The sequence below is a fragment of the Grammomys surdaster genome, unplaced genomic scaffold (assembly GCF_004785775.1).
Source record: "Grammomys surdaster isolate TR1022 unplaced genomic scaffold, NIH_TR_1.0 193, whole genome shotgun sequence".
Lineage (NCBI taxonomy): Eukaryota > Metazoa > Chordata > Mammalia > Rodentia > Muridae > Grammomys > Grammomys surdaster.
The window spans coordinates 11,741,805-11,767,082 of record NW_021604638.1 but is presented as its reverse complement, the minus strand read 5'-3'; the positions used below and the strand labels follow the sequence as shown (position 1 = coordinate 11,767,082).

Here is a 25,278-nt window from a genome sequence, read left to right as displayed (position 1 = left end):
GTGTCTCAAGAGACTTAGGAGAGACTTCGTGGAGGCTCAGGAAGTCATGTAAGGCTCTGGGAGCTGGAGTCGTTTGCCCAAGGTCACACAGCTTAAGTTTGCAGTTTTTAACTGTTTGGAGGGTCCTCAGGGCACAGCTGTCTGGGAGCCAGTGGTGCAGTAACCATGGTGATTCAATCCAGCAGTTAATTAGTAACCAGAAGGTCCTGAAGTTGGCTCGCAGCTGGCAGGGCTAGGAGGCTGGACCTGTGCTGGTTTGAGAGTCAGGCGAGTGGGTGACAGGTCACTCCTACTTGGGAAGGTTGTAGGGTGAGTCAGGATTGGGTTTCAGGTCAGAAGGACGGTGCAGAGGGAGAGAGAATAATTCTTCAGGACCTGCGCTGGAACCTGGGGTTTCCAGGTGAGGAGCTTCCCTGTGTTTACTCTTGGTTTACAGCAGGATCTGATTTCTTCCAGCCTAGGCTAGATTCTTACCAAACTACACACCTTCTTTTTCATACTCTTCTCCCCCTTTTCCTCCCTAACTTCATCTCTCTGTTCCTTCTTTTCTTCTATCCAAGTTTTCTTCCTCCCTAACTCCTCTCCCCTTTCTGAAGTAAGAATTTTGGTTTCTTTAAAAACATAGGAATATCATAAGAATGTGTCTTCATTTTATTTTATTTTATTTTATTTTTGGTTTTTCGAGACATGGTTTCTCTGTGTAGCCCTGGCTGTCCTGAAACTCACTCTGTAGACCAGGCTAGCCTCGAACTCTCGAACTCAGAAATCCGCCTGCCTCTGCCTCCCAAGTGCTGAGATTAAAAAGGCGTGCGCCACCACCGCCCGGCTGTGTTTTCATTTTAATCCCGGGTGTGAGATGAGATTGTCCACAGCAGCTGACTATGATTTGCCTCATGCTCTAGCAGGGGCATGGTTTTGCCAGTTGCAGAGTTTCTTTTGTGACTGTGTGATGTTTGGAATTCTGGGGACTTTTCCAAGGATGCTAGGGCCCCAGAGGCTCTGTGCATTGTGTGTTGGTTCCTGTTGCTTGCTGCAGTTTGTCAAGTAGTTGTGCACAAAGAAGAAACAACAAGACGAAATTAGCTATCCTGACTGTGAAGATCAAACTTACCCCACGGAAGTCAATGCCCCAATCAACAGGAAGTAGTCTATAGAAAATGTCACCCCCGTTTTCCTTCTGTCCTTTTTTCTCTTCTTTCAAGTGTTGGGGTTGAAAGGGTGGAAGAAGAGGGGTGGAGAAGGGTGGAAGAGAAAAGAACCCACAAAGTAGAGTAAGTCTGGCTCTGGCTTTCTTCTCAGCCAACTGACTTCCTGATTTCTTCTTTCTTAATGAACCAGCCCATCGCAGACTCACTTCTCCCCTTTCATTTATTTCCATTTATAGCTGTCTAAACTCTTCTGGAGATTCTAGGCTGTGTGTTCTGGGGTCAGCTTGCCTGGGTTCAAACCCAATTTATATCATTTATTAACATGGCATCTCGCTCACATCATTTCTATATGCCTTGGTTTCCTCATTTAAACAGTGATGATAGGGCTGGGGGTGGAGCTTAGAGGCAGAGAACTTGGTTAGCAGTGCTGGATTCAATCTTCACACACGCACAAACACACACTTATACACAGGCACACACAGAGCATGGATGGTGATAGTTCCTATCCTATGGGGTTTGTGAGAACAAAAGAAGGCCAATCTAGCCCTTGAGCTAGGAAGGCAGGTAAATGACATTCCAATGGAGTGAAGGCAGGTTCAATGACAAGCAGATAGGAGGAGGGAACACTATACAAAGTTCTTAGAGGTGGAAAATACGAACCACGAATGGGTTAGGCAGGCAGGGCATGTGGGTTAGGGGATGTTCTCAAGAGAGAGAACTGTTGTTGTTCCTGCCTAGTTCATCATGCAGGCCTAGGGATGTTGAAGCAAGCCTACCAAACACGGCCAGAGGAAAGCAAGTATAAGCAGCAGCGGTGATGGGAGGGATCATACTAAGGGCTCATGGATAAGAGAAGGCCTGGTGACATTACTCCCTGGGTAAAGACACTTGCCACCAAGCCTGACGACCTGAGTTCAATCTCAGGGACCCTGGTGGTGGGAAAAGAGAATTGACTCCTGCAAGTTGTACACACACACACACACACACACACACACTGATTCCAATTTTGGTCAGGTTGTATCACAAGACAGTAATGCAGGATCAACTTGGCGGGAGTGGGGTAGGGTGGGTCTTAGTCAAGGGGACAGGGAGAGTGGGGAGTGAACATTCTGAAGGGCCGCTGAAGCTTGGTACTTTAGTAATTAAACAGTGACACTGTGAGAAATTTTCTGCAATAGTTCAAAAATAAAACCAAATAGCCTAACTTAACCACACTGCTCGTGGCTTCCTGCCTCTGTTCTAGCTATCCATACAAATACCTGTTGTCTTTTTTTTTCTCACTTTAATAAAATGATTGCCCCAGTGCACCCACCATTCTTAAAATGTGTTTTCTCCTTGAAAATCGTATCAGCTGTGTGACCCCATTTTGATCCGTGTAGGCATCTGTAGACAGAGGTTTGGGTGATATAATTTTTCATTTTCTATGTGTACCACGATCCATCGTTCCATTCCTTGACTCCATGAGTCAAATGTGTCATGAAAACCGCCTATATCTCAGGCCTGTTCTAGACGTAGAGAATTCAATTCCAGAAGAGTCTGCCTTCATGAGCAGATCCTCTAGTTTGAGCACTTGACCAGTGACACAGTTGGAGAGCAAAAGTGACAAGGAAACAAAGCCAGGGGACAGGACAGCTGCCATGGAGGGCTGGGGGTTTGCTCAGGTCTGCAGAGGCTCAGCACCGGAAGCCCTAAACCCCAGATAGACCAAGACAACCCATCACTTGACATCAGTCAACACAGGTGCCTCTGGGATCAAGGCCTCTGCCATGTTATTAGAAGTCAGCCATGTGATGTCTGGGGCCATTGAACTAGTTATGGGTGTAGGAAATAAATGGAGACCCAAGGACTGAGCCAGGGTTGAAGGAGAAGAGGAGGAGAGTTCAATGAGGGGACTGAGCCAGAAGGGACCACAGAACATCTCAGAGTAGAGTGGGTAAAGGGAGAGTGATAGGTAGATTGTCAAAGCCTCAGCTGGCTGAGCAATGAGGACACTGGTGTCACCATTGGCACATGAGTGGACAGTCATCCACTGTTCACTGATCTCTAAGGAGGTAGGATGAAACCTGAGATGAGCACAGGAACAGAACAGAAAAGGAGTGATCTGAGGAAGGCAGACGACTCTTCAGAGGAGTTTAATGAAGAAAGAGAGAAATGGAAATGGACGGTCAACCAGGATGCAAAGTGAGGAGCAGAGCTGGCATGTCTTGGGGTGTTCCTACGTGCCAAGTGGGGATACCTAAGCTGTCCTTGGCTTCTGCCCAGAGAAGACCCCATGGGGTTCTCGTTACTGAAATGTTCTTGGAAGGTCATGTGTTTTGTCAACACATCACCTTGCAGACTTGTGTATTGGTTCAACATTTCTACTGGTGGGAAAACAAAAGGCTTTAATACTGTTTACTGCAGTATTCTTGGGTCAACATCTCCAGGTCCCTTGAAGTGTAGAGTCTCTAAGAATATCTGACCCACCTACTCTCTGTCTGTTCTGTTCCCTCACCTAAACTGATTGAATAGCCACAGAAATCTCTAGAAGACAGTGTTGACATCATCCATTTCTTCCTTCCTCAGAACACCTGTCCACCCATCTTGATCCCTGTGAGGATCAGGACTCTGTGGGAACTTTATTGTCACACCTAACAGCAATACCTTTGTGAGCTCCTGGCATGTGAGCCCTCACACAGCAAAAGAGCTGTGAGTCAGCCAGGCCTGCTTTAGGGACAGTGGGCCAGAGCTCTTGAAGAGCCTGTGGGGAAGACCTAGGTGGTCAAGGGCTCAGTAGTCCAAATCAAAAGAGCCAGCTCCAGCTTTCCTGAAGCATCTACAGGATTTTTTCAGGTGGGTTGTTCTCCATGGCCATAGCTCAGGCAGGTCCCTGGACCTCTCCTCTAGATCACATAGTCTTAGATATGATGCCCAGATAGGCACCTGGTTCTAACAGATGGGAGATATATATGCACATATTTACACACACACACACACACATACACACACACACACACACACACACACACACAGAGAGAGAGAGAGAGAGAGAGAGAGAGAGAGAGAGAGAGAGAGAATGAATAAGGGAGAGAGCAAGATTATGCAACACACATCAATATGGACACAGACACACAGTCGCACAGTGGACCTATACATACATTTGGTTACATAGTCAATGTGCACATATTACTAGACACATTTCTTTTCTGAAGACAGACACATAGATGCTCAAAAGCAGACTCACACAAACATAGCAAATAGACTATATACACATATAAAAATAGATGCTGAGACATACTATACAGTGACACACTAAATATCTGGGGATACTCCATCCACTGCACACACAGCAAAACAATGATGAACTCAGCATAGGTGCACACACTCACATGCACACATGCTGTCACAGCAGCACACGTACACACACACACACACTGACACAAATATCTGAGTTCCGGGGCCACAGTGACACACCAGACACGACAAAGCACATCTATGCACAAAGCTCTCGCAGAGAGCACATACTCTGAGCTACACAGTTACACATACATTTCTTACAGTCCTTAGTGGTCTCCACGTTCTTCTGTGACTTCTGTGTAATCCTTCATTTCTTAGGGAGAAATGGTGACCCTGGGGGAACAGAGGTCTCCCGTCCCATCCTAAGAGCTGCTGGATCCTGTGTGACATCACCAGTTCCCTCACTTGTCACTGCTAGAAGCTCTGAGCTCTGTGCTGGGGGCACCAGGCACTAACACTTGGCTCTTGTTGGGAGAACAGAGAGAGTCTCTCTTGTCCACAGCCTGTGCTCTGCTCCAACTGCTGCGTCTCCCAGAGGCTCTGCTCTGCCCAGGCTGCATAGGTATGTGGGGCCTGGGGGGCCAGGGCCAGGCACAGGACCCATGGGGGACCACCTGGAGAGGGGTAGTAGTGTCACAGCCTGGTGTGCATCAGAGAGGCTGGAATGCACCCCCTCTGGTGGAATTAATTCTACAGCTGTATAGTTTGACAGTGCTGAACCGCTAGATCAGCCTAGCTGGGGCTGCCTTCCCCTGCCTTCCCCTGAAGCTACTTTCTCTGCTGGTGGTGGCCTCAGACCTGATGAAGTTTCTGGCCACAGGAACGGATTTCAGTGTCCCACCCAGTTACAAGAGTAGTGCCTCTAAGACCTTCCCTGGAAAGCCAGTGATCTAAGAGATACCATGCTATATAGCCCAGGTCCCACAGCAACCAAAACTGGGATCTTTTAGATGAACAATTTGCTCCTACCCCTGTGGGAGGGGTAGGGTCTTTGAGGTTCCCAGGCCCTGAACCAAATCCTAGGCAGTCAGCTACTTCCACTGTGCTGCCCACTGCTTCTACCATTTGACTTCATGTAGACACTGGCTACTCGGGGAATTCCATGATTCTGGTCCAAAGTCCCCAGTGCAGCTGTTGTTACTGGACACTGGAGAAAGTACAGGGGCCAGAAGGTTGTCTTCAACACAGAGCTTAGCCTGAGAGTACCCACAAGAATTCAGGATTGCCAACATGCTTAGGTGGGAGTCTGGAGAGCCCAGTCTACCTACAAAAGGTGGGACCCTAGAATGTCCTTTTCTAAATCAAGTGTGGTAACCCATTTCTGCATTCTCACCATCTGCAAGGCTAAGGCAGTTCTAGGCCAGCCTAGGATATATAGCAAGCTCAAGACCAGCATGGGCTCCAGCGTAAGACTCTGTCTAAAACAATAGAAAAACAAAACCACATAAGGCCTTTTAAAAGATTTCGGCTCCCTCACTGAGAAGTACAGAGAAGTACTCAGCTTTAGGCTTGCAAAGGTCCTTCCTGCTCTGGCCAACTTGAAGTTCTGGAATTTCTATGAACCACAAGGGTCTTCTTGTCCTTGGTGTCCCCAACCTTTGCAGAGACCACACCAGGCAGGGGCCACCCTATCTGTCCCTGTCTACCCCACTGAATTGTTTGGTGAGAAAGGCTGGGCTGGCAAATGTCGTTTGTCCTGACCATCCATGGACTGCTGGCCTTTGGGGTGAGAGATACTAAGGCTGTATTAGAAGGGCAAACTCCTGCACTCCTGTTCTTCCCTGTGTCCCCAGAGCCTACTTGATCACAGCTACAGAATGGCCTCTAGCCCAGTTGGAGTTCCTAGCCCACAGGTAAGTGGCCCTCCTCCCTATACCCAGCACCCTGCACCAGGGACTCACTTTCTCCCAAGGCTGAGGAAATCTGTAGAGATCCTGGCCAGCCTGTGAGTTCACTGGGATGGCCATTTGCAGGGAAAATTGAAGAGAGATTTAGCTGGGGGTTATAAGAAGTAGATTTGGTAAGAAAAAAATTATGACATTGTCTTTGAAAATACATAGGTTCAAGTCCCACCCTGGGTGCCTATAAGGCCTTGAGCAACAACTGTCTGGCTTCAGTTTTCTTTCTTTATAATTGTCATAATTTGTTAGGAGAAGCAAGTTTGACGTGAGTGATTAGATGGAAGAGTGGGTGGGCACAAGGGACAAAAAAAAACAAAAGAGGAATGGGGGGGATGGGGAGGGTGGGGGAGGGGATAAGCTAGTACTGATGTTGGCAGAACTGGGGCCTAGGTCAAAGGCAGGAGAGGGAGCTTGCCAATCTTCATTCCTTTTTTCTTTATATGTCTTCAGCCCTCTAGGGCCAATGGGAACATCAACCTGGGGCCGTCAGCCAACCCAAAGTGAGTTCTAGTTTTGAAGACAAAATTCCTTTGTCCCACGGCTGGTTCTCTTTAGAAGTAAAATCTAAGGTCTCCAGTGTACTCAAACCTTTGCCAGCTGGCCCAGAATCCCTCTTGCCCGACGTCCACTCACTTCATCTCTCATTAACTTCCCTGCTTTGACCCAGGTCGAGCCTTCTGCCTAGAATGGTCCCAAACAACTGCGCTGTCAGCAACTCTCCAGGCCCCTTCTCCAACTCTCGTGGTGGGGAGGGGGGTGGATGGGCAGACTGCCTTCTGCACCATGTATCTGATTTGTCTCTCCTGATATTAACTGGTCTGTGAGCTGGGCGGGTGTAGGGGGAGGTGTGTAAGGCTGAGTCTTTTAAGTTTCTTTGAGTTGTGAGACATGTTCTTTAGTGGCAAGGCCATGAGGCTCCTGCCTTTTCCCAGTTAACCAGAGTCCCGGCTTCCTGAGCTTCCAAATACTAATCCTTGTTCTTCTGTCTACAGTGCCCGACCCACAGACTTTGATTTCCTCAAAATCATTGGCAAAGGGAACTATGGGAAGGTAAGTAAGCACCAGGGGGAGGCTGGGGTCTCTCCCTCTGCAGCCTCCCCCCTGCTGTCTCCATTACTATATGTAAGCAAAAGTTTACGCACCTGGAGAATGGGTGTGGGGGCTGCCAGGGGAACCCCATCATCCCTGAAGTCTTGTGTATTTCCTTTTTTCAGGTCCTACTGGCCAAGCGCAAGTCAGACGGAGCCTTCTATGCAGTGAAGGTCCTGCAAAAGAAATCCATCTTAAAGAACAAGGAGGTACCAGAGCTCAGGAAAGCTCACTTCCCTTCCTGCTTCTTGATCTCCAGCCTAGGGAGGCTTCCCAAGATGGTCCCAACTCTGAGAGTTCTGGTGGAACAGCTCAGAAAGTCCAGCAGCATACAGGACCCTAACCTTTCTAGAGGGAGGCAGGCAGGCCAAACGATCTCCCTAGGAGCCCCAGGAGGATGAGAAGGCCTGTCGTTAAGAGGATCCTCTGGTGGACCAACTCTCTGCCCTCTCTAGGTATCAGGCTCCCAAGTACACACTGTGGGCTCACACCATGCCCTCTTCAAAGGTCCCTTCAGTCTAGCCAGCTTGGAAAGGAGGTCTCCCTGCATAGATGGCCTTGAATGGACCCTGACAGTAAATAGCACTCTGATAGTTTGAGAAATAAAGATGGCGTGTCCAAGGTCTAGGGAGATGGCTATGGCTCTCTGTGAAAACACAAGGACCCAAGTTTGATCCCCTTGGATGCACATAAAAAGTTAAGCATGGTAGCATGTCTCTCTAATCCCAGTACTGCGGAGGTAGGTCCAGTGAGACCCTGTCTCAAAGAATATGGTGGAGAGGGGCGGAGGGAGGCAGCTGTCATCAACAGCTTATAGATGCTCTTGGACACACACAAACACAGAGTGGGGAGGAGGGAGGGAGGCAGAGAGGCTGGGCTTTTCAGATGGATAAAATAGCAGGATCAAAGTCTGAGTCTTGCCATAGTATATGCTCTGCTTGTCACTCCAGGGCAGGGATTTCTGGAGTTACGCTAGTCTGAAGTGGCTGGGGTTGAGGCCCAAGACACTGACTTCTAAGTACGAGACAAGGAGGCTGGGGACAATTGAGAGCGCGTGTGGGCATTTGAACCCAGGCAAGGAGAAAGTCTAGGGCAGGACACTTCCATAAGCAAGGTCACCTGGAATATACCAAACTGTGACATGGACCCTGCCTGTGACTCCACAGCAGAGCCACATCATGGCAGAGCGAAACGTGCTGCTGAAGAACGTGAGGCACCCCTTCCTCGTGGGCCTGCGCTACTCCTTCCAGACCCCAGAGAAGCTCTACTTTGTGCTTGACTATGTCAATGGGGGAGAGGTGAGTGGACGGACAGTGGGGAGCTGTTCTCACACATGCCCACTGTGTACCCCGCTGCCCCCCTACAACAGACCCACTTGCTAGCCCAAGAAACAGAGGCTCAGCTCAGTAAGTTGCTTCTCAGACTCACTCTCATCGACTCCAGGAGAGGTCACTGCCGAGAGAAGCGCGTGGTCATTATTTCCAATTCTGCCATTTCCCACACCCAGGCCACAGGGTAGAGCTAACCCATCACTATCATTTCTTTAAAAATCTTACTTAGCTGGGCAATAGTGGCACATGCTTTTAATCCCAGCACTTGGGAGGCAGAGGCAGGTGGATTTCTGTGAGTTTGAGGCCAGCCTGGTCTACAGAGTGAGTTCCAGGATAACCAAGGCTACACAGAGAGACTTTGTCTTGAAAAACCAAATGGGAGAAAAAAGGGGAAAAAAGGAAAAAAGGAAAAATCTTATTTATTTCCATGTATATATATTGTATATGTGCATTTTTGTGTGCAGGACAAACATGAAAATGTGTGTGCATTTGCACATACAGGCCAGAGACTGATGTCAAAAGTCATTCCCAGGTTCTCTTTCCACTTTCTTCATCAAGTCAAGGTCTCTTGAGCAAACCCAGAGCTTGACATTGTAGCTAGTCTTCCAGTTTGTTCTGATGTTCCTTTGTCTCCATCTTTTAAGGCTGGAATTACAGCTAGGCAGCCACAGCCACATGGCATTTAAATTGGTTTCTGGGGATCTGGACTTGGGTCCTGTCTTAGAGTTTTACTGCTGGGAACAGACGCCATGACCAAGGCAACTCTTATAAGGACAGCATTTAATTGGTGTTGGCTTACAAGTTCAGAGGTTCAGTCCATTATCACCAAGATAGGAGCACGGCAGCATCCAGGCAGCCATGGTCAGGAGGAGGTGAGAGTTCTACATCTTCATCTGGAGGCTGCTAGCAGAATACTGGCTTCCAGGCAGCTAGGATGAGGGTCTTATAACCCACACCCACAGTGACACACCCACTCCAACAGGGCCACACCTAATCGTGCCACTCCCTGGGCCAAGCACATACAAACCATCCCAGGTCCTCATATTTGCATGGCAAGCACTTTAACCACTGAACCATCCCTCTATCCTGATGTCACTGCCTAAGTAGAGACCTGAGCCACTTGCTAACCCCAATACAGGGTAGGGACAAGCTGGGTACAATCTTGGTCTTTGCTTTGTCTCCCTGAACAAGGGGCAAGATTTAGTGGGGCTCTCCTCGGTTGTACCAGATTTCACCTGTAACCAAATGTTCTTCAGCCTGAGTCCAGCAAGGGAGGCTTCATCCTGCACACCCCTAAATGATGGCTTTGCAACGCACATAGCAGACCAAACAGGGAGATCTAAGCTGGGGTGTGTAATGTCCTAATGCGTGGATGGGAGAAAAGCACATTTTTTGCTGGGCGTGGTGCCTCACACCTGTAATCCCAACATGTGGGATACAGAGGTAGGAGGATTGTGAGTTCAAGGCTGGTCTTGGTTACATAGAGCCTACCCGCTGCCCTAACAGCTGCCTCCTACAACACACACACACAAAGTATGTCTTGAACTACCTGGTTTCAAGTCCCAGCTCTGCCAACTCTGAACCGTGGGACTTTAGACAAATCACTTAACTCCTCTTCTGACACAGGCATCACAGTAGAGATCTTGAAGACGGTCATGAGGATTAAATAAGAGGCATGAAGGGACCTGACTTGTAGCTTGGAACATAGTAGCTGATTAATTATGCTGATTGGAGCCATGGAAAGCCCAAGTGCCCGGAGGGGTGGAGTCAGCGTGCAATCTCTTGATTCAAGTACACTGCAGTTTAGAATAGAGCGAGTAGCCTGCACAGAAGAGAGGGTCTTGATGGCTCCTGTCTCGTGGACTGGGAGCTGGAATCCAGCCACCATCTCTCTCCCCTCTCTCCTAGCTCTTCTTCCATCTACAGCGGGAACGCAGGTTCCTGGAGCCCCGGGCCCGGTTCTACACTGCAGAGGTGGCGAGCGCCATTGGTTATCTTCACTCTCTCAACATCATCTACAGGTGAAGCCTGCTCTTGGCTCGTCATCAGTCCCAGAACCTTCTCGCTTCAACAGTCAGGGATTGTGTGGGCTGTGACGTTCCGGTGAACTTGGTCCTTTAATGGAGGAGGACCCTCCCCCTTTTTTGAAGCTTTTTTGAGACTGTCCTCTGTTTTTAGAGTTGAGCTAGCCTCCTTGGGTTTCCTTTATTCTCCTGTGGGAGCTTCCGTGAGTCGTTCTCCTGCTAGGACCAGAGTCCCCAATTCACTCAATTAAACGGCTGTTTTTTCTTATTTTCTGCAGAGACCTGAAGCCAGAAAACATTCTCTTGGACTGCCAGGTGTGTGAGGTGTGTGTGTGTGTGTGTGTGTGTGTGTGTGGTGTGTGAGGTATGTGAGGTGTGTGTGTGTGTGCATGTGTGTTTATACATGAAGCTCAAATCTGTGCTCTCTAAACATGGTCTGTGTACATTGGTACTTATGTGTTACATATGTATGCATATAGTAGCATTCATTTTTGTGTGTACATGTACATATGTGATCTTGTACATATGCATGTATAGACTCATGTGTATAGGAGTCTATGTGCATATGCACATATCAGTGCAGATATATACATATAGACATACACTTACACATATACATGATACACATCAAATGCATGATATATATCATACACATCAATCATACACATCAATCATATACATATACATATACATATACATATACATATACATATACATATACATATACATATACATATACATATACATATACAGAACTGGCACACTGTGGTTGCAAGAGAGGCCTCAACAAACCTCACCAGATTGGGGCCTAAGCAGGGATTGCTTTTTAGGATGGGAATAAACTGAGACAAAGAGATTTGGGTCTCCATGACCCTCAGCGCTCAGTTGCTGGAAGTGGATTGTCCTCTAGGGGGCAGCATAATGTTGGAAAAGAGTACAGTCCCAGCGGTACAGTGAAGATTAAGCATGGCAGCTCTGGGAGTCTGATAAGAGCCCCTCAGTATCTGTGGAGTCTGATAAGAGCCCCTCAGTATCTTTCTGCCTTCTCCATCCTCACACCCAGCTAGCACTGGTGGACATGTCAGATTCCAGCCCTCCATCAAGAGGACTGCTACCCAGTGAGAACATCCTGGAGTTGTCATTGTTGTAGGTACAGGCCTGAGTCATGACAAACTAGATCACAGACTGACATATCCCCGGCCTGTGCCCTGAGGTCTCCTGGAATCCAGGCCACGAACTCTGGGTCTGCATAAAGCACACAGTTTGTGTCTCCTCACCATACTCCACAGCCACTGCTGTGAAGTTTGAGTTTTGGCCACGTCTCTCACCCACAGGGTCATGTGGTACTGACAGACTTCGGCCTTTGCAAGGAATGTGTAGAGCCTGAGGAGACCACATCCACCTTCTGTGGCACCCCTGAGGTATGTGGATGATCTGTGGAGAAAGCAGACTGTGGATGGCTGAGGACACAGACACTAAACACAACCACCAAGCTCCAGCAGAGGGGCTTTATTTCATTCTCCCAAGCTCTTCCCTGAGCCAGTCCTGTGCCGAGTCTTCATTTCCTCAAGAGTATCAGGGAACCAGCTTTTGGGGACCCAGCTACCTCTGGCGAATTCAGCTGCTGCCCAATAGAAGTAAGTCAACTATGGCTGGATGTGGGGTTGCACACCTGCAATCCGAAGACTTGGGAAGTGGGGACAGGAAGACCTAGAGTTTGAAACCAGCCTCAGTTATATAGTAGGTTCCAAGTTAGCTGGGAACTTCGTGAAGCCAAAAACAAATACATGTAAACCTTATTTATTTATTGTGATGTTAGGGGTTGAACTCAGAGCCTCAGGAATGCTAGGAAACTATATATATTTAAAAAATAAAACCATGTGCTGGAGAGAGATGGCTCCGTGGTTGAGAGCAGTGGTTCCTCTTTCCAAAGAACCTGGGTTCAGTTTGCACGACAGCTACCAATTGTCTGTAACTCCAGGTCCAAAGGATCCAATGCCCTCTTCTGGACTCCAAGGGTATTGCATGTAATTGGTGCACGCAGAACACCCATACATAATTGAAATAAATCATATGTGTATGTATGTATGTATGTATGTATGTATGTATGTATGTATGTATGTATGTATAAAGACAGGGATGGAGAGATGTCTCAGCAGTTAAGAGGATTTGTTGCTCTTGCAAAGGATCAGGAATTGAGTCCTAGCACTGCCATGGCAGCTCACAGCCATCTGTAACTCCAATTCCAGACGATGTGACACCCTCTTTTGGCCTTTGTGGGCAGTACACACACATGTGGCACACAGACATACATGTAGGCAAAACACCCATACACATAAAATAAAATTTAATAAATAAGAAAAAAAAGACAGGAATAGTGTGTGATTTGATGGTAGAGCACTCGTCAAGGTCCTGGGTCAGATCCCCAGCACCTGTGACACACACACACAGGAAAAAGAGACAGGTAATGCTGGGGCATGTTGGCACATGCTGTTAATCCCAGCGTTTGAAAGGTGGATCTCTGTGAATTTGAGACCAGCCTGGACTACATAAGAAGTTCTAGGCCAGCCAGGTTACATATTTAAGACTTGTCTTGGTGTGTGTTTTGTGTAAGGAGAAATTGGTGAAACTAATTTTAATAATATATTTTATTTCACTCAATATGTCTCAAATATTCTCATTTTAATAAATACTCAGTATAAACTTGTTAGATAGGGCTGTCAAGATGGCTTAACATGTAAGGGCACTTTTTGCAAAGCATAAGGGCCTGAGTTCAATGCCCAGAACCCACATGGTAGAACTTAACTGATTGTTTGTTCTAAGTTGGTCCTCTGACCTTCCTATATATGTGTATGCGAACACACACACACACACACACAATGTAAAAAAATGTTGAAATAATGATTTTTTTCTGTCTTACAATTATCTAGTATATGAGAATAGTTTACATTTATATTCCATCTCAGCTGTGATTGGTCACATTTCAATAGACACAGATCTTGGTCCTCTGAAGAAGCAATTGTTTGATAGCCACATGTGACTAGTGGCTACTATATTGGATGGCACCTCTCCATAGGCCCAAGTCCTTGACCATGAGAGCCTGGCTTGAGAGCTAAGGTCAGGGTTTGGAAGTATTAAACATAAATCTACCTACTTTCAGAGATCCTAAGAGGTTAAAATGTGTGGATTTCTGTAATCCCCACCCTCACCCTCATTGATAAGGTGGGGTAGGGGGATTGTAAGACACTACCTCAAGATAATAATTAGGGCTACCTAGCATGTATGAGGCCTCGAGTTCGACCTCCAGGATCACAATCAATCAGTCAGTCAATCAATCAGTAAATATTGCATGTCTGAGCAGGAATTCCATGTTTATCTGACTTGCCTTGGATTTTAAAACCTTTCCTTGAATATCCACCAGTCTTGGATGTTGAATCTTGAACCAGGAGGGCCCCTGTAGCTTGAGCAGGCATCAGAAGGAGCAAAGGGTTGAGGCTGCAAAGTGGAGCTGCTCCTCTCTGTTCACTCTGGGACAGGACTTTAGAGCCTCCCTGTTTGTCTCCATCAGCCTGAAGAGTTGTTCCGGACCTTCAGATGGGGTCCTCCAGTTGGTACTCAGGGAGTTGATGGTCAGAAAACCTCTCCCAGCAGGAACCATTAGCTATGCTTGCACATGGGGTACCTACTTAATGAAATTGTCCCCTCCCCTCCAAAGCCTGACAACAGTCAGTCCTTTCTTGGGTACAACTAGCAATAGGGGGTGGGGGGGATATGAAATTGTAATTCATGTAGGAGATATTCCTTCTAGAAATGTCACTCCTGAAGTCTCAGGCACACAGACAAGAGTTTCCACTTTTGTTCCTGTGTCCCCAATAGGGACTCCATGTCCCTTTTTTTACTCTGTGTGTGTGTGTGTGTGTGTGTGTTTGTGTAGTATGCACACATATTCATGTGGCTATGGACAGGTTCATGTGCACATGGGTATAGAGACCAGTAGTTGATGTCAGATGTCTTCCCTAATCACTCTCCACATTATGTTTTTTGAGGCAATGTCCCAGATTGAACCTGGAGTCCATCTGTTTGGCCAGGCTAGTTGGCCAACAATCCAGGGATCTGCTTGTCTCTACCCCGACCCTATGCCATGTCACTGGAGCCATCTCACCCAGCTTGTATGTGACTGCTGGGGATTTGGATACAGGTCTTCACGCTTATACACCAAGCATATCTCCAGCTACCACTTTGATCATGTCTCCATTTAAGGATAAAGAAGCCAAAGATCTGACAGGTCAATTGCTTTCTAGACCCATACACTGAAGACAGCTCAGGGCTGTATGGTTCTCTTCCCTTCCATAGACCCATATAGTCCTTCAGGGTAGCTGTTTCTGTTGCTGGGACTCTGTTCCTTAGCAGCAAATAACTCCAGGCTAAGGGGTCAACAAGCCCTTGGGATGGGCAGAAACACAGCACTGCCTCAGTTTCTTTCCCTGTGCCATGCATGGCTCCCTGGCATGTCCCCATCAGTGGCCTGGAATGCACCCCTTTCTGACCCTCTCCCCAGCATTAATGTTTCCAGAACAAGGTGTGCCACATTCCTTTAGCTTTGTCCCTTTGTCCCCTGGATGCACTACAAGGTACTGCCAGGGCTTTCCCAGGCTTATGACACGGGTATCCTATAGGTGACCACATACCAATAAGAAGGAATGGCTGCTTCTTAACTGCAGGTCTGGCTTGGTGAGTAGATCACAGACAGGTTGTAGTTCCCTTTACCCCTTTGGCTGGTACTCTTGTGAGAGATACAACATGCATAACCATGCAGGGCAGTCTTGTCTGATTTCTGGTATGCCCCAGCGCGCAGCAAAGAGCCCATCACCAACCAGACCTCTAGTGAGCAAATACTGATGAGCACAGGAGAAGCTATGGCATTCTGATGGCAGGAACAACCCCTGCTGATGTTCTTCTTTGAGTTCCTTGTTTATAGAGAAACTGAGACTAGGGGGGTCCTCAAATAACTATACTTACTTCTTCAACAGTATCTGGCTCCAGAAGTGCTTCGTAAAGAGCCTTACGACCGAGCAGTGGACTGGTGGTGCTTAGGGGCAGTGCTCTACGAGATGCTGCATGGCCTGGTGAGTGGACAGATACGTCTACGGGGCACACGTGGCTCGGGAAGCTGAGGGTGGTCCTCGGTTTCTGTAGCTTACTCTAGCTTTGCATGGAGAATTTAACGAACTATCTGTCCACTCTGGGAGTAAAGATAAAGATGAGGCCAAAGAAAATATAAGGAATGTGTATCTGTATCTGTATATGTATCTGTATATGTATCTGTAAAATGTTATTTCAGCAGGTTCCATTTATAGCAGATCCTTTTTGCAGAGTATAGAGCTACTTTTATTGTACCAAGAGGGAAACTGGGGCTGAAAGATCACAGTGCTGATAGATTGAGAGCCACCCTGGACTGTACGCTTAGGAGGAAGCCTGTGAATACCTTCCTGAGGCTGGCTTTCCTCTGGGCTGGGTTCTCCAGCATGGCATGGTACTGCAGAAAGAGTCAGCTCTGAGTATGTAGAAGGACCAGTGGGTGGAGGAGCTGGAGGAAGAGCCAGGAGGGCTAGACTCTGAAGGTAGTTTAGAACCTTGCTCTTTTCTTAGCTCTGTGGTTTAATGGTCTTCTCTGATCTGGCAATTTGTAGCCTCGGACAGAAGAAGGCTGTGAGGCCAGGCAGAAATGAGGAAGATGAGGGTAGAATATTTAGTACACAGGTGGTCCGCAGACCTGCACGAGCCTCCCATGGATGGGGAGACCCTGTGACTTTCTCAGCAATCCTTTGTCCTGTGCTGGAAGCCTGGAGGTCCTTTCTCTCACTACCTGCCCCATGATCTGTGGCCCTGGACTCAGGCCTGGACAGATCCTCTGGGCTATCCAGCTTGCTCTAACATTCCATGAGACCCGTTTCCATGGCTTTCTGGCTGAGCCTCCAGCTTTTCTCCCTTCTCTCCCCAGCCCCCCTTCTTCAACACAGATGTGGCCCAGATGTATGAGAACATTTTGCATCAGCCACTACAGATCCCTGGAGGCCAGACAGTGGCTGCCTGTGACCTTCTGCAAGGTCTTCTCCACAAGGACCAGAGGCAGCGGCTGGGCTCCAAGGAAGACTTTGTAGGTGACCAAGCAGAAAAGCACTGGTCCCTTCCTGCAGAGACAGCTCAGAAGCATCTGGGGTGGAGTTGTCTTCTGCTGCTCTGTAGAGCATTTGCCTAGAAATTACCTTTCTGTCAGTTGAGTGCACGAACTCTCTCTGTCTCTGACATCTCTGTCTCTCTGTCTCTCTGTCTCTGTCTCTCTGAATCCTGTGGTATGAACAAGGAGGAGAATGGCAAGAAGCAGAGTGTGTTTGTTGAGTAGAGGAGTTGTATGATCTAAGTTTTCTAGAAGCTTCCTTCTGCTTCTGTGCAGAAAGACTGCACAGATATCTTGCTTTTTACAAATATCTGAGCAATTCACATTGCCAGACACCTGTTGGACACTTAAGATATGGATACAAATAATTCACTGAATTCCTAATCTGTTCCTTTGACCCATGCATATTTCTTTTTTTTAAAAAAAAAAAGACTAAGGCATCACTTTAAAGACAATCTTATTCATTACCCACTGTAAGATCATTTCAGGGCCAGCAAGATAGTTTGGGTGTAAGGTGTCTGCTATCAAGCCTGACACCCTGAGTTTAATCCCCAAGATCCACATGGTGGCAGAAGAGAACTGACTCCCCAAAGTTGTTCTCTGACCTCCACATGCAGCAAAAGCAGGCTGATCTAAAAAGTGAGTTCCAGGCTGACCATGGCTATATAGTAAGACCTGTCTCAAACAAGGAGGAAGTGACTGCAGCCCAGGCAGCCCCACCATCTAAAGAATAGGTTCCAGGACTGCCCCCCCCACCTTTATGGATAACACAGCTTTTGACCCATGTCTGGCATAGAGCATGGGTTTGTAAGTATTATATACACTAAACCATCTCCATGCCAGGAACTGTGATGTGTGAGAACATTTTGGCTATTTGCCTATCCATTCCTGCAGCCAATTTAAAGATCCAGACTTCCGTGACGATAGACCCCTTCCTTCCAAAGAGGTGTTTGCATCTTAGAACATGCCCATGACTCTTTATGCCACAACTCCGCTGTGCTCACATAAATCAAACCTCTGGGCGGCCATATTGACAGAAGGAGTTACAGAACTGTTCAGTGTGAAGTAAACAGAGGGAGGACCCTGCTGGAAGGGAAGGCGGGTTAGGAAAGAAGTGGAGACTCATGCCCAGGACTCACTCTTCATTTCTGGGTCTCTGGAAATCTGCGGTTCTTCTTGGGCCTTTAGTCCTCATGTCTTCGTCAGTGAGTGGCTTTGTTCTGTTTCTCTGGGTTTCATTCTGAACAATCAAGATGTAGTAATGTACGTGGAAGTGAGAGGCTGTCTTCAAGCGCCCCCGCCTGCCCTAGTCCTCTATAACCAGTTCCGCAGCCTTGGTCACGGAAATGCCGCCAGAGCCTGGAACAGAATGGGTGCTGAGATCTAACTGTGGAAGGCACCTGTGCTGTAGGGAAGAATTTGGGTTCAGATGATGTGGGAGGTGAGATGTCTGTTGACAGAATGCTGTCTTGGCTGAGCAGACTACCCAGAGCTGCAGAGGTCTATCTCGTTGGTGGCCAATAGTGGGTACCAGTTGGGGTGCAGCTATGGCAAGGACCGCTTCTGACCAGTGTCTTCTTCCTGCAGCTTGACATAAAGAACCACGTGTTCTTCAGTCCCATAAATTGGGACGATCTGTACCACAAGAGGCTGACCCCACCCTTCAACCCAAATGTGGTAAGCAATCGCAGGGTTCACTCCAGATTTTGGCTTCTAGATTCCCAGAATCTAGGCCAACTCTCTTTATACAGTTGGCAATGCTAAGGGTTGGAGAGTCTCAGTGATTCACCCAAGGCAGCAAGAACCAGAACTGGCCAGCTAGCACCAGTTTTGTGTGTATGTACAATTACATACATACATGCATGCATACATACATACATACATACATACACACATACACACATACACACACACACACATTTTTCGAGATGGGGTTTCTGTATGTAGCCCTGGCTCTCCTGAAATTGGCTATGTGCACCAAGCTAGCGTCAAAGTCAGAGATCCACCTGCCTCTGTCTCCCAAGCACTGGGATTAAAGGTGTGTGGCACCACTCCTTTTGTGTGATTATATTTAATTTAATGTTACATCAGAAATGAACATGAATTTGAGGAGTTGCAAAAGCAGGCAACTTCATGAAGATGACAGAGCAGTTGAGGGTGCCCATATAGGCTAAGTTGGCTTGCCCTCAGAGAGGAAGGATTACATATGCCAAGACCAACATCGGTGAGATTCTTTTTTTGGATTAAAGGTGTGTGCCACCACCGCCCGGCTATCAGCAGTCAGTGAGATTCTTGAAGGTAGGATTTACATACCACTGGGGTGTTTGAAAGCAACGGCTACTGCTGCCCTTGGCTGGCAATATAGGTGCGAATCTATGAGCACGTGCCTAAAATCTCTTACAAATACCATTTCCAAACACAAGCCTAGAACCAGCCCCCCGGGCCCCCCCCCCCCCCGGGGTTGCCCTTGGGACAAGTTCATCATCATTTAATGATGTCTGGATGCTTTCTCCCCTGGAGTTTTCTTTGCTGGGCTGTTTTCTTCTTTTTGATACTCAGTTTTGAAGTGCCAGTCTTGTTCACTTCTGAGAAGTCTGGCTCATCACTCAACCTGACTAACAGAGACTGCAGACTCCAGGGCTCACAGGAGGTCACCAGTCTGAGACACTGTTTGTTGGGGACTAGGTTCTAGCACCAAGTTCTTGATAAAAATGGTCAGATAGGCTATATAGTACAGGGTCCTGAGATGTTACTTCCTTTTTGGATATTGTTTTTTTGTCTTGGGAATGGAACCGAGCCTCACATACTAGGTAAGTACTCTGTCACTGAGTTACACGCCAGTTTTTTATTCTTGGGACTTAAAACGACAGTAAAGAGAGTATGGTGACAGTTTCATAAACATTTTATAATAAGAGAACAAAGAAAGTGATAAATCAAGGCACCCTTCAAACATTATGGTGGAGACATTAGGTAGGTGGGTTACAGCAAAATGGAGACGTCCCTGCCATAGGGCTTAGTGCCCCCTAAAGACATTCTTAGGGCCTTTTATACATTCCAAAGATTTTATCTGTTAGCCACAGGAGGCTAGGTCAGACACAGAGGTGGTTAAGGGATGCTGATAAGGGAGAGGAGTGGCTAATGATAGCCCATGGTAAATTGTAATTAGGCTCTAGACCTCCAACACTCCAACTTTTCCATAATTACCAAAGTTTTAATCAGTTAATCAGACCGATGGCAGGTGCAATTCCTTTCAGGAACGTTGGTTCACAAGAGGGAATGCTCACAGAATCCTAGAAAGAGATACAGGAAAATACAGTAATATATCAGCCTTCGAGCAAGACATTTGGGAGGACTCCTGGTCCTGGTATTACTGATGAGACCTTGTACACATTGTTTTAGTACCAGGTTCTTCATTTGTAGAAACTGGAAACTAATTGGTTGTCAAGAGCTACATAGCTAATGTTAGCCAAGGAAGATGAGAGGAATTCACATCCTGGTCCAGGAACTCTGAGGCTGGGCTGGACCACTGCACCCTGTGGCTCTTCTGAGAAGCTGGAAGCCATGGCTTCCTCAGTCCAGGACCTGCAAGCTAAAGCAGGTCTTCAGACCCTTCCACCACTTGTTCACCTGCTCATGTCAGATACCCCAGAGGCAGTGTCACCTCTACAGGAACACTAGTATTGTTTCACTCCTGCACTCTAAATGACAATCTTTGTAAAGATTTTATTTCTTTATTTTGATTGAGTACATATGTAGTACATGTGCAGGCCCGTATGGTGTAGAGACCAGAGGAGGCCAGAAGAGGGCATCAGATCCCCTGGGGTTGGAGTTACAGGTGGCTGTGTAGCTTTCGAGAGGGTGCTGGAAACCAAATTTAAATCCTCTGCAAGAGCATCAAGCACTCAACTGCTGAGCTATCTCTCCGGGCCCTGAACAAGCTTCTATCTGGTGCCTATGGGTTTTTCAGAGTATACCAGGCCAACATTTCTCTGTGGATCCTCAGTCTGTGGTTAGTAGTGAAACAGCTGGCGCTGATGGTCTGGAATTTATCACTTGTGGTTTTTTTCCTGAGTTCTCTTCACCTCCTTCAAACCAGTTCTGAGTTTGTGTGTATGGTGGCCTCAGAGTACCAAGAGAGACACCAAGATTTCAAGCCTGATTGGGCAGTCACATGACTAGCCCATGTTTAAAAGATAGAGGTATAGGGGCTGGAGAGATGGCTCAGCAGTTAAGCACTGCTCTTCCAGAGTTCCTGAGTTCAATTCCCAGCAACCACATGGTGGCTCACAACCATCTGTAATGGGGTCTGATGCCCTCTTCTGCTGTGTCCAAAGAGAGCAACAGTATACTCATATACATAAAATAAATAAATCTTTTTAAAAAGCTTACATGCACACGCGCGCACACACACGCGCGCGTGCACACACACACACATATATACATATACATATATACATATATATATATACATATACATACATACATACATTATATATATATATTTCTATCCCTGGAGTAGAAATGGAGAATCTATTATCATTTTTTTTGAGACAGGGTCTGACTATGTATTCCTGTCCCTGGCTGTCCTAGAACTCTTTATGTAGGTAGACTAGTAGACCAGGCTGGCCTGAAACACATAGAGAACCACCTGTCTCTGCCTCCCTAGTCCTAGGATTAAGGGGATTCAACACTATGGCCAGCATTGTGTCTTTTTAAAGACAGGATCTTATATACACCTGGATAACCTCAAACTTTCCTTGTAGCCAAGGATAACCCAGAAGTTCTGATTCCTCTGTCTCCCCTTCCCAAGAGCTGGGACTTTAAATGTGCATCACCATACTTAGTTTGTTATCATTTTTTTTTTTTTTTTGCCATTTCCTATATAGATCTCCCTCCAATGTAGCCTAGCAGCCCCAGTGTCTCTACCATCTTATCTTATTTTGTCTCTATTATCCAGGAATTTATCAGTCCCCTAAATGATCCTCCTGTCTCTCCTCTGTCATATGTGGTCCTTGAAAGCAGAGGTTCCCTCTGCTTTGTCCTCCATTGTTCCAAGTGCTGTGAGCTGAGCATATGGTAAGCATTTAGGAGGTATACACATGACTAATGGCTTGTCTGAGGATTGGTACGGAGCGTGAGACACTTCCTGTTAAATATGAAGGACCAGAAGGCACTGAGACCAGAAGGCCTGACACGCCTCCCAGTTCCGGGATCTTTAGCTGACTCTGATCCCTGCCTCTCTTCTCATCCCTGACTGACAGGAAGGACCCGCAGACTTGAAACACTTTGACCCAGAGTTCACCCAGGAAGCTGTGTCCAAATCCATTGGCTGCACCCCTGACACCATGGCCAGCAGTTCTGGGGCCTCAAGTGCATTCCTTGGATTTTCCTATGGACAGGATGATGATGACATCTTGGACTCTTGAGAAACAAGCACTTAGGAAGTCACCAAGCCCTGCTGGCACCTTCGGGAACTACCTTCTGCTGCACTAAGACACAATGAGTCCCAAAGAAGTAAGACACAGTGACTCAGAGAAGAGAGGAGTGTTTTCCATGACTCGAAAGAACAGTTCAGGGCTCAGGCTGGCTGGATAAGCTCCTAAGTCCCCAGCCTGCAGTTCTGACTTCTCTTGGTTTTTCATTTTTGTTTTGTTTGTTGTTGCTGAGGCAGTGACAATATATGCAAGAAAAGTAAAGAACATCTATTTGGGCTCACGATTTCAGAAGGTAAAGCCCATACTTGGCTCATCCATTGCTGTGATCTTCAGCCAAAGTTGAGTCACCTTGCTGGAAGGAGTGGCTTACCTTATGCCTGTCAGGAAGCAGAAACTGAAGTCTGGACTGGGAATACGATACCTTGAGATACTCCCAAGTGACCTACTCTCTTCAAGCAGGGCCTACCTCCTAGTTATCACCTCTCCAGGCTATAAAATTACAAATCTATGAATGGACTAAATTGCTGAGGAAGCCCGAGCCTCTCGCTGGATAGTGATCCAATCATGTATTAAAGGCTCTATCGGCTGAACACAAGAACCTTCAGAAGACACTTCACATCAGAACCGTGACAGCTTTGAATATTGAGCTTCCAGATCACAAAGTGGTTACTGGCCACTTTTGTGTTCCAAGCAAGAAAAAAGGAGGAACGGGACAGAAGTGGGTTGCTCAGAAGCCCTGTCTGGTAGTTTCCTTTAGTGTGTCATAAATCCTCCAGCTCTACTGGGATGGAGCCTGGGCATAACTCCCTCTCTTAGTAAAAGGGTTCAAATGCTGAGGGAAAGGGGAGAATGCTGTGTAGGTGACCAGCACCTCTTGGTATCTGAATTTTTATTTCAGTGTATAAATTGATGAAATGTAGTAAGCCTGACATGTGTTGCCTTCAGCTTCACATTGCTCTGTGTGGAGGGTGTCTTTGTTTCAGGTAGTATTAAATGCACTGGATATTTGTTACTGAGTATGGTTGCCTCAACACCTTTCAATATTCAAAGAATTCCCTACTTTTGAGCCTCTGTTGGAGGGTTGAGGAGGGGTGACAACCTCCATTTAGAATAGCAGGAAATGATAGATTCTGACTTCCTCATCCTCCTCTTAGCTCAAGTGAGACATTTGGTCCAGAGATGCATCTGTGCCATACCTGGGAACTCTGAGTTCCTCCTGGAGAAAGGTCCACAGTGCAGACTGTAGCAGCCAGTCCCTAGAAGCCTCCAGCTTTCCTTTGAAGATTTCAGTCTTTGACACGCTCCCTTCTTACTTAGTTGTCAGAGTCAGCCTCAGAGCGTGTCTCTTGGGCAAGCTGTAGAGTTAATGTTCTTATCTATTAGCAATCTTCATCCAAATGACCCTAAGGTAATAATTACTCCCCCTTCTTTTGCCAATGAAGAGACAAGGTCAGAGAAACTTCAACTGTGCTTAAAGGCCACACTACTATCACAGGCTGGGATTTTGAACTATGTTTGACCTAGGGCTCTACCTTGAAATCTTTGGGCAGATCTATTCCTCCCTCAGGCTGTTAGGACCAAGAAATAAGTCAACATTTCTCATGAGAGATGGGAATAGTGCACATGCCCTGAAAACCAGAGAGGCCAGGATGTGTGGATCTGTGAGTTCCGGGGCAGCCTCGTCTACAAAGTGAGTTCCAGGCAATCAGGGAGACACAATGAGACCATATCTCAAGAGAGAGAAAGAGAGAGAGAGAGAGAGAGAGAGAGAGAGAGAGAGACAGAATAAAGCAAGAATTGGCTAGAATAAACCAGAGAGTAATAAAGAAGGGTCTTGAAGATACCCTCACTCCTGACCTAGCCCTGATTATCAAGTTCATGTGCTTTATCTTAAGGTCAGAGTTGATTTTGGAGGCCAATATCCTGGCTAGCTACTAAGCTGTAGCTGTTCAAAATTCCTCATTTCAGAAGGTAGCCAGACTTGGGCATGTGATGTACGTTCAGGACACTGCCAGTGTGGGGTGAATTATTCTGCTTTGTTTCAGTTTCTTTTCCACTAGCTCCTGGCACATACTTCAGGGTAGCCTCATTAGCTGGCTGGATTGGGGACAATGGGAGGACTTTCTTTGAATCAGTGTTTGCTGGTGATTTTTACTGACTTTTCCTCTATACTTGGCCCCACTCCTTTCCTCTCAGTTTTGTTGCCTTTGTCCCCTGCCCTAGGAATTAAGAGGGGAGGCAAGACTGGGACACACAAAAACAAAAGAAAACATCAGTAACACTGTTCTGTTGGAGATCAAAGCTCAGTCAAGAATTACTATGAAGCTTTGATATGGAAAGGAACTGATTCTTATCTTACCCAGTATGGGTTAACTGCTAGAGGTGAGACACAAGAAGAGGACAAATCTTCTCTTTTACAGGATTGTGACTGTCCAAAACCTCAACATGCCATCAAAAGTCCACAATCAGCTGTTTTAAGATTGTAAAGTCACAGAATGCTTCACCAGGATAGAAAATGAAAATGAACAAGTATGGCATGAAATTGACTCTGTGTGTGTGTGTGTGTGTGTGAATATCCCATTATAAATTTGTATTTGTGGGGGCAGAAGAGATGGCTCAGGGGTTAAGAGTACTGGCTGTTCTTCCAGAGGTCCTGAGTTCAATTCCCAGTAACCACATGGTAGCTCTGGTACCCTCTTCTGGTGTGCAGTCTTACACATAGGCAGAGTACTGTATACATAGTAAATAAATCCTTTTAAAAATTGTATTTGGCTGGGCGGTGGTGGCGCACGCTCTTAATCCCAGTACTTGGGAGGCAGAGGCAGGCGGATTTCTGAGTTTGAGGCCAGCCTGGTCTACAGAGTGAGTTCCAGGACAGCCAGGACTATACAGAGAA

General features: G+C 46.9%; 1 protein-coding gene across 3 annotated transcripts; it reads left to right on the top strand.

Annotated features, from left to right (window-relative positions):
• Window positions 1–134: 134 nt before the first annotated feature.
• Window positions 135–23,399, top strand: Sgk2 (serum/glucocorticoid regulated kinase 2). 3 transcript variants are annotated; one of them, XM_028769594.1, is made up of 14 exons: window positions 135–400; window positions 4,743–4,986; window positions 6,218–6,277; window positions 6,776–6,825; window positions 7,318–7,375; window positions 7,540–7,623; window positions 8,581–8,712; window positions 10,654–10,766; window positions 11,048–11,084; window positions 12,104–12,190; window positions 15,800–15,895; window positions 16,771–16,926; window positions 18,535–18,624; window positions 22,209–23,399. In XM_028769594.1, exons 3-14 carry the CDS (start codon window positions 6,242–6,244, stop codon window positions 22,371–22,373), a joined length of 1,104 nt encoding a protein of 367 aa, XP_028625427.1. In that variant the 5' UTR covers window positions 135–400; window positions 4,743–4,986; window positions 6,218–6,241; the 3' UTR covers window positions 22,374–23,399. The 3 variants fall into 3 exon arrangements, with proteins under 3 accessions (XP_028625427.1, XP_028625428.1, XP_028625429.1); XM_028769595.1 differs by having other exon boundaries at window positions 320–400; window positions 8,584–8,712; XM_028769596.1 differs by lacking the exon at window positions 16,771–16,926 and having other exon boundaries at window positions 320–400.
• The last annotated feature ends 1,879 nt before the right edge of the window (window positions 23,400–25,278 follow it).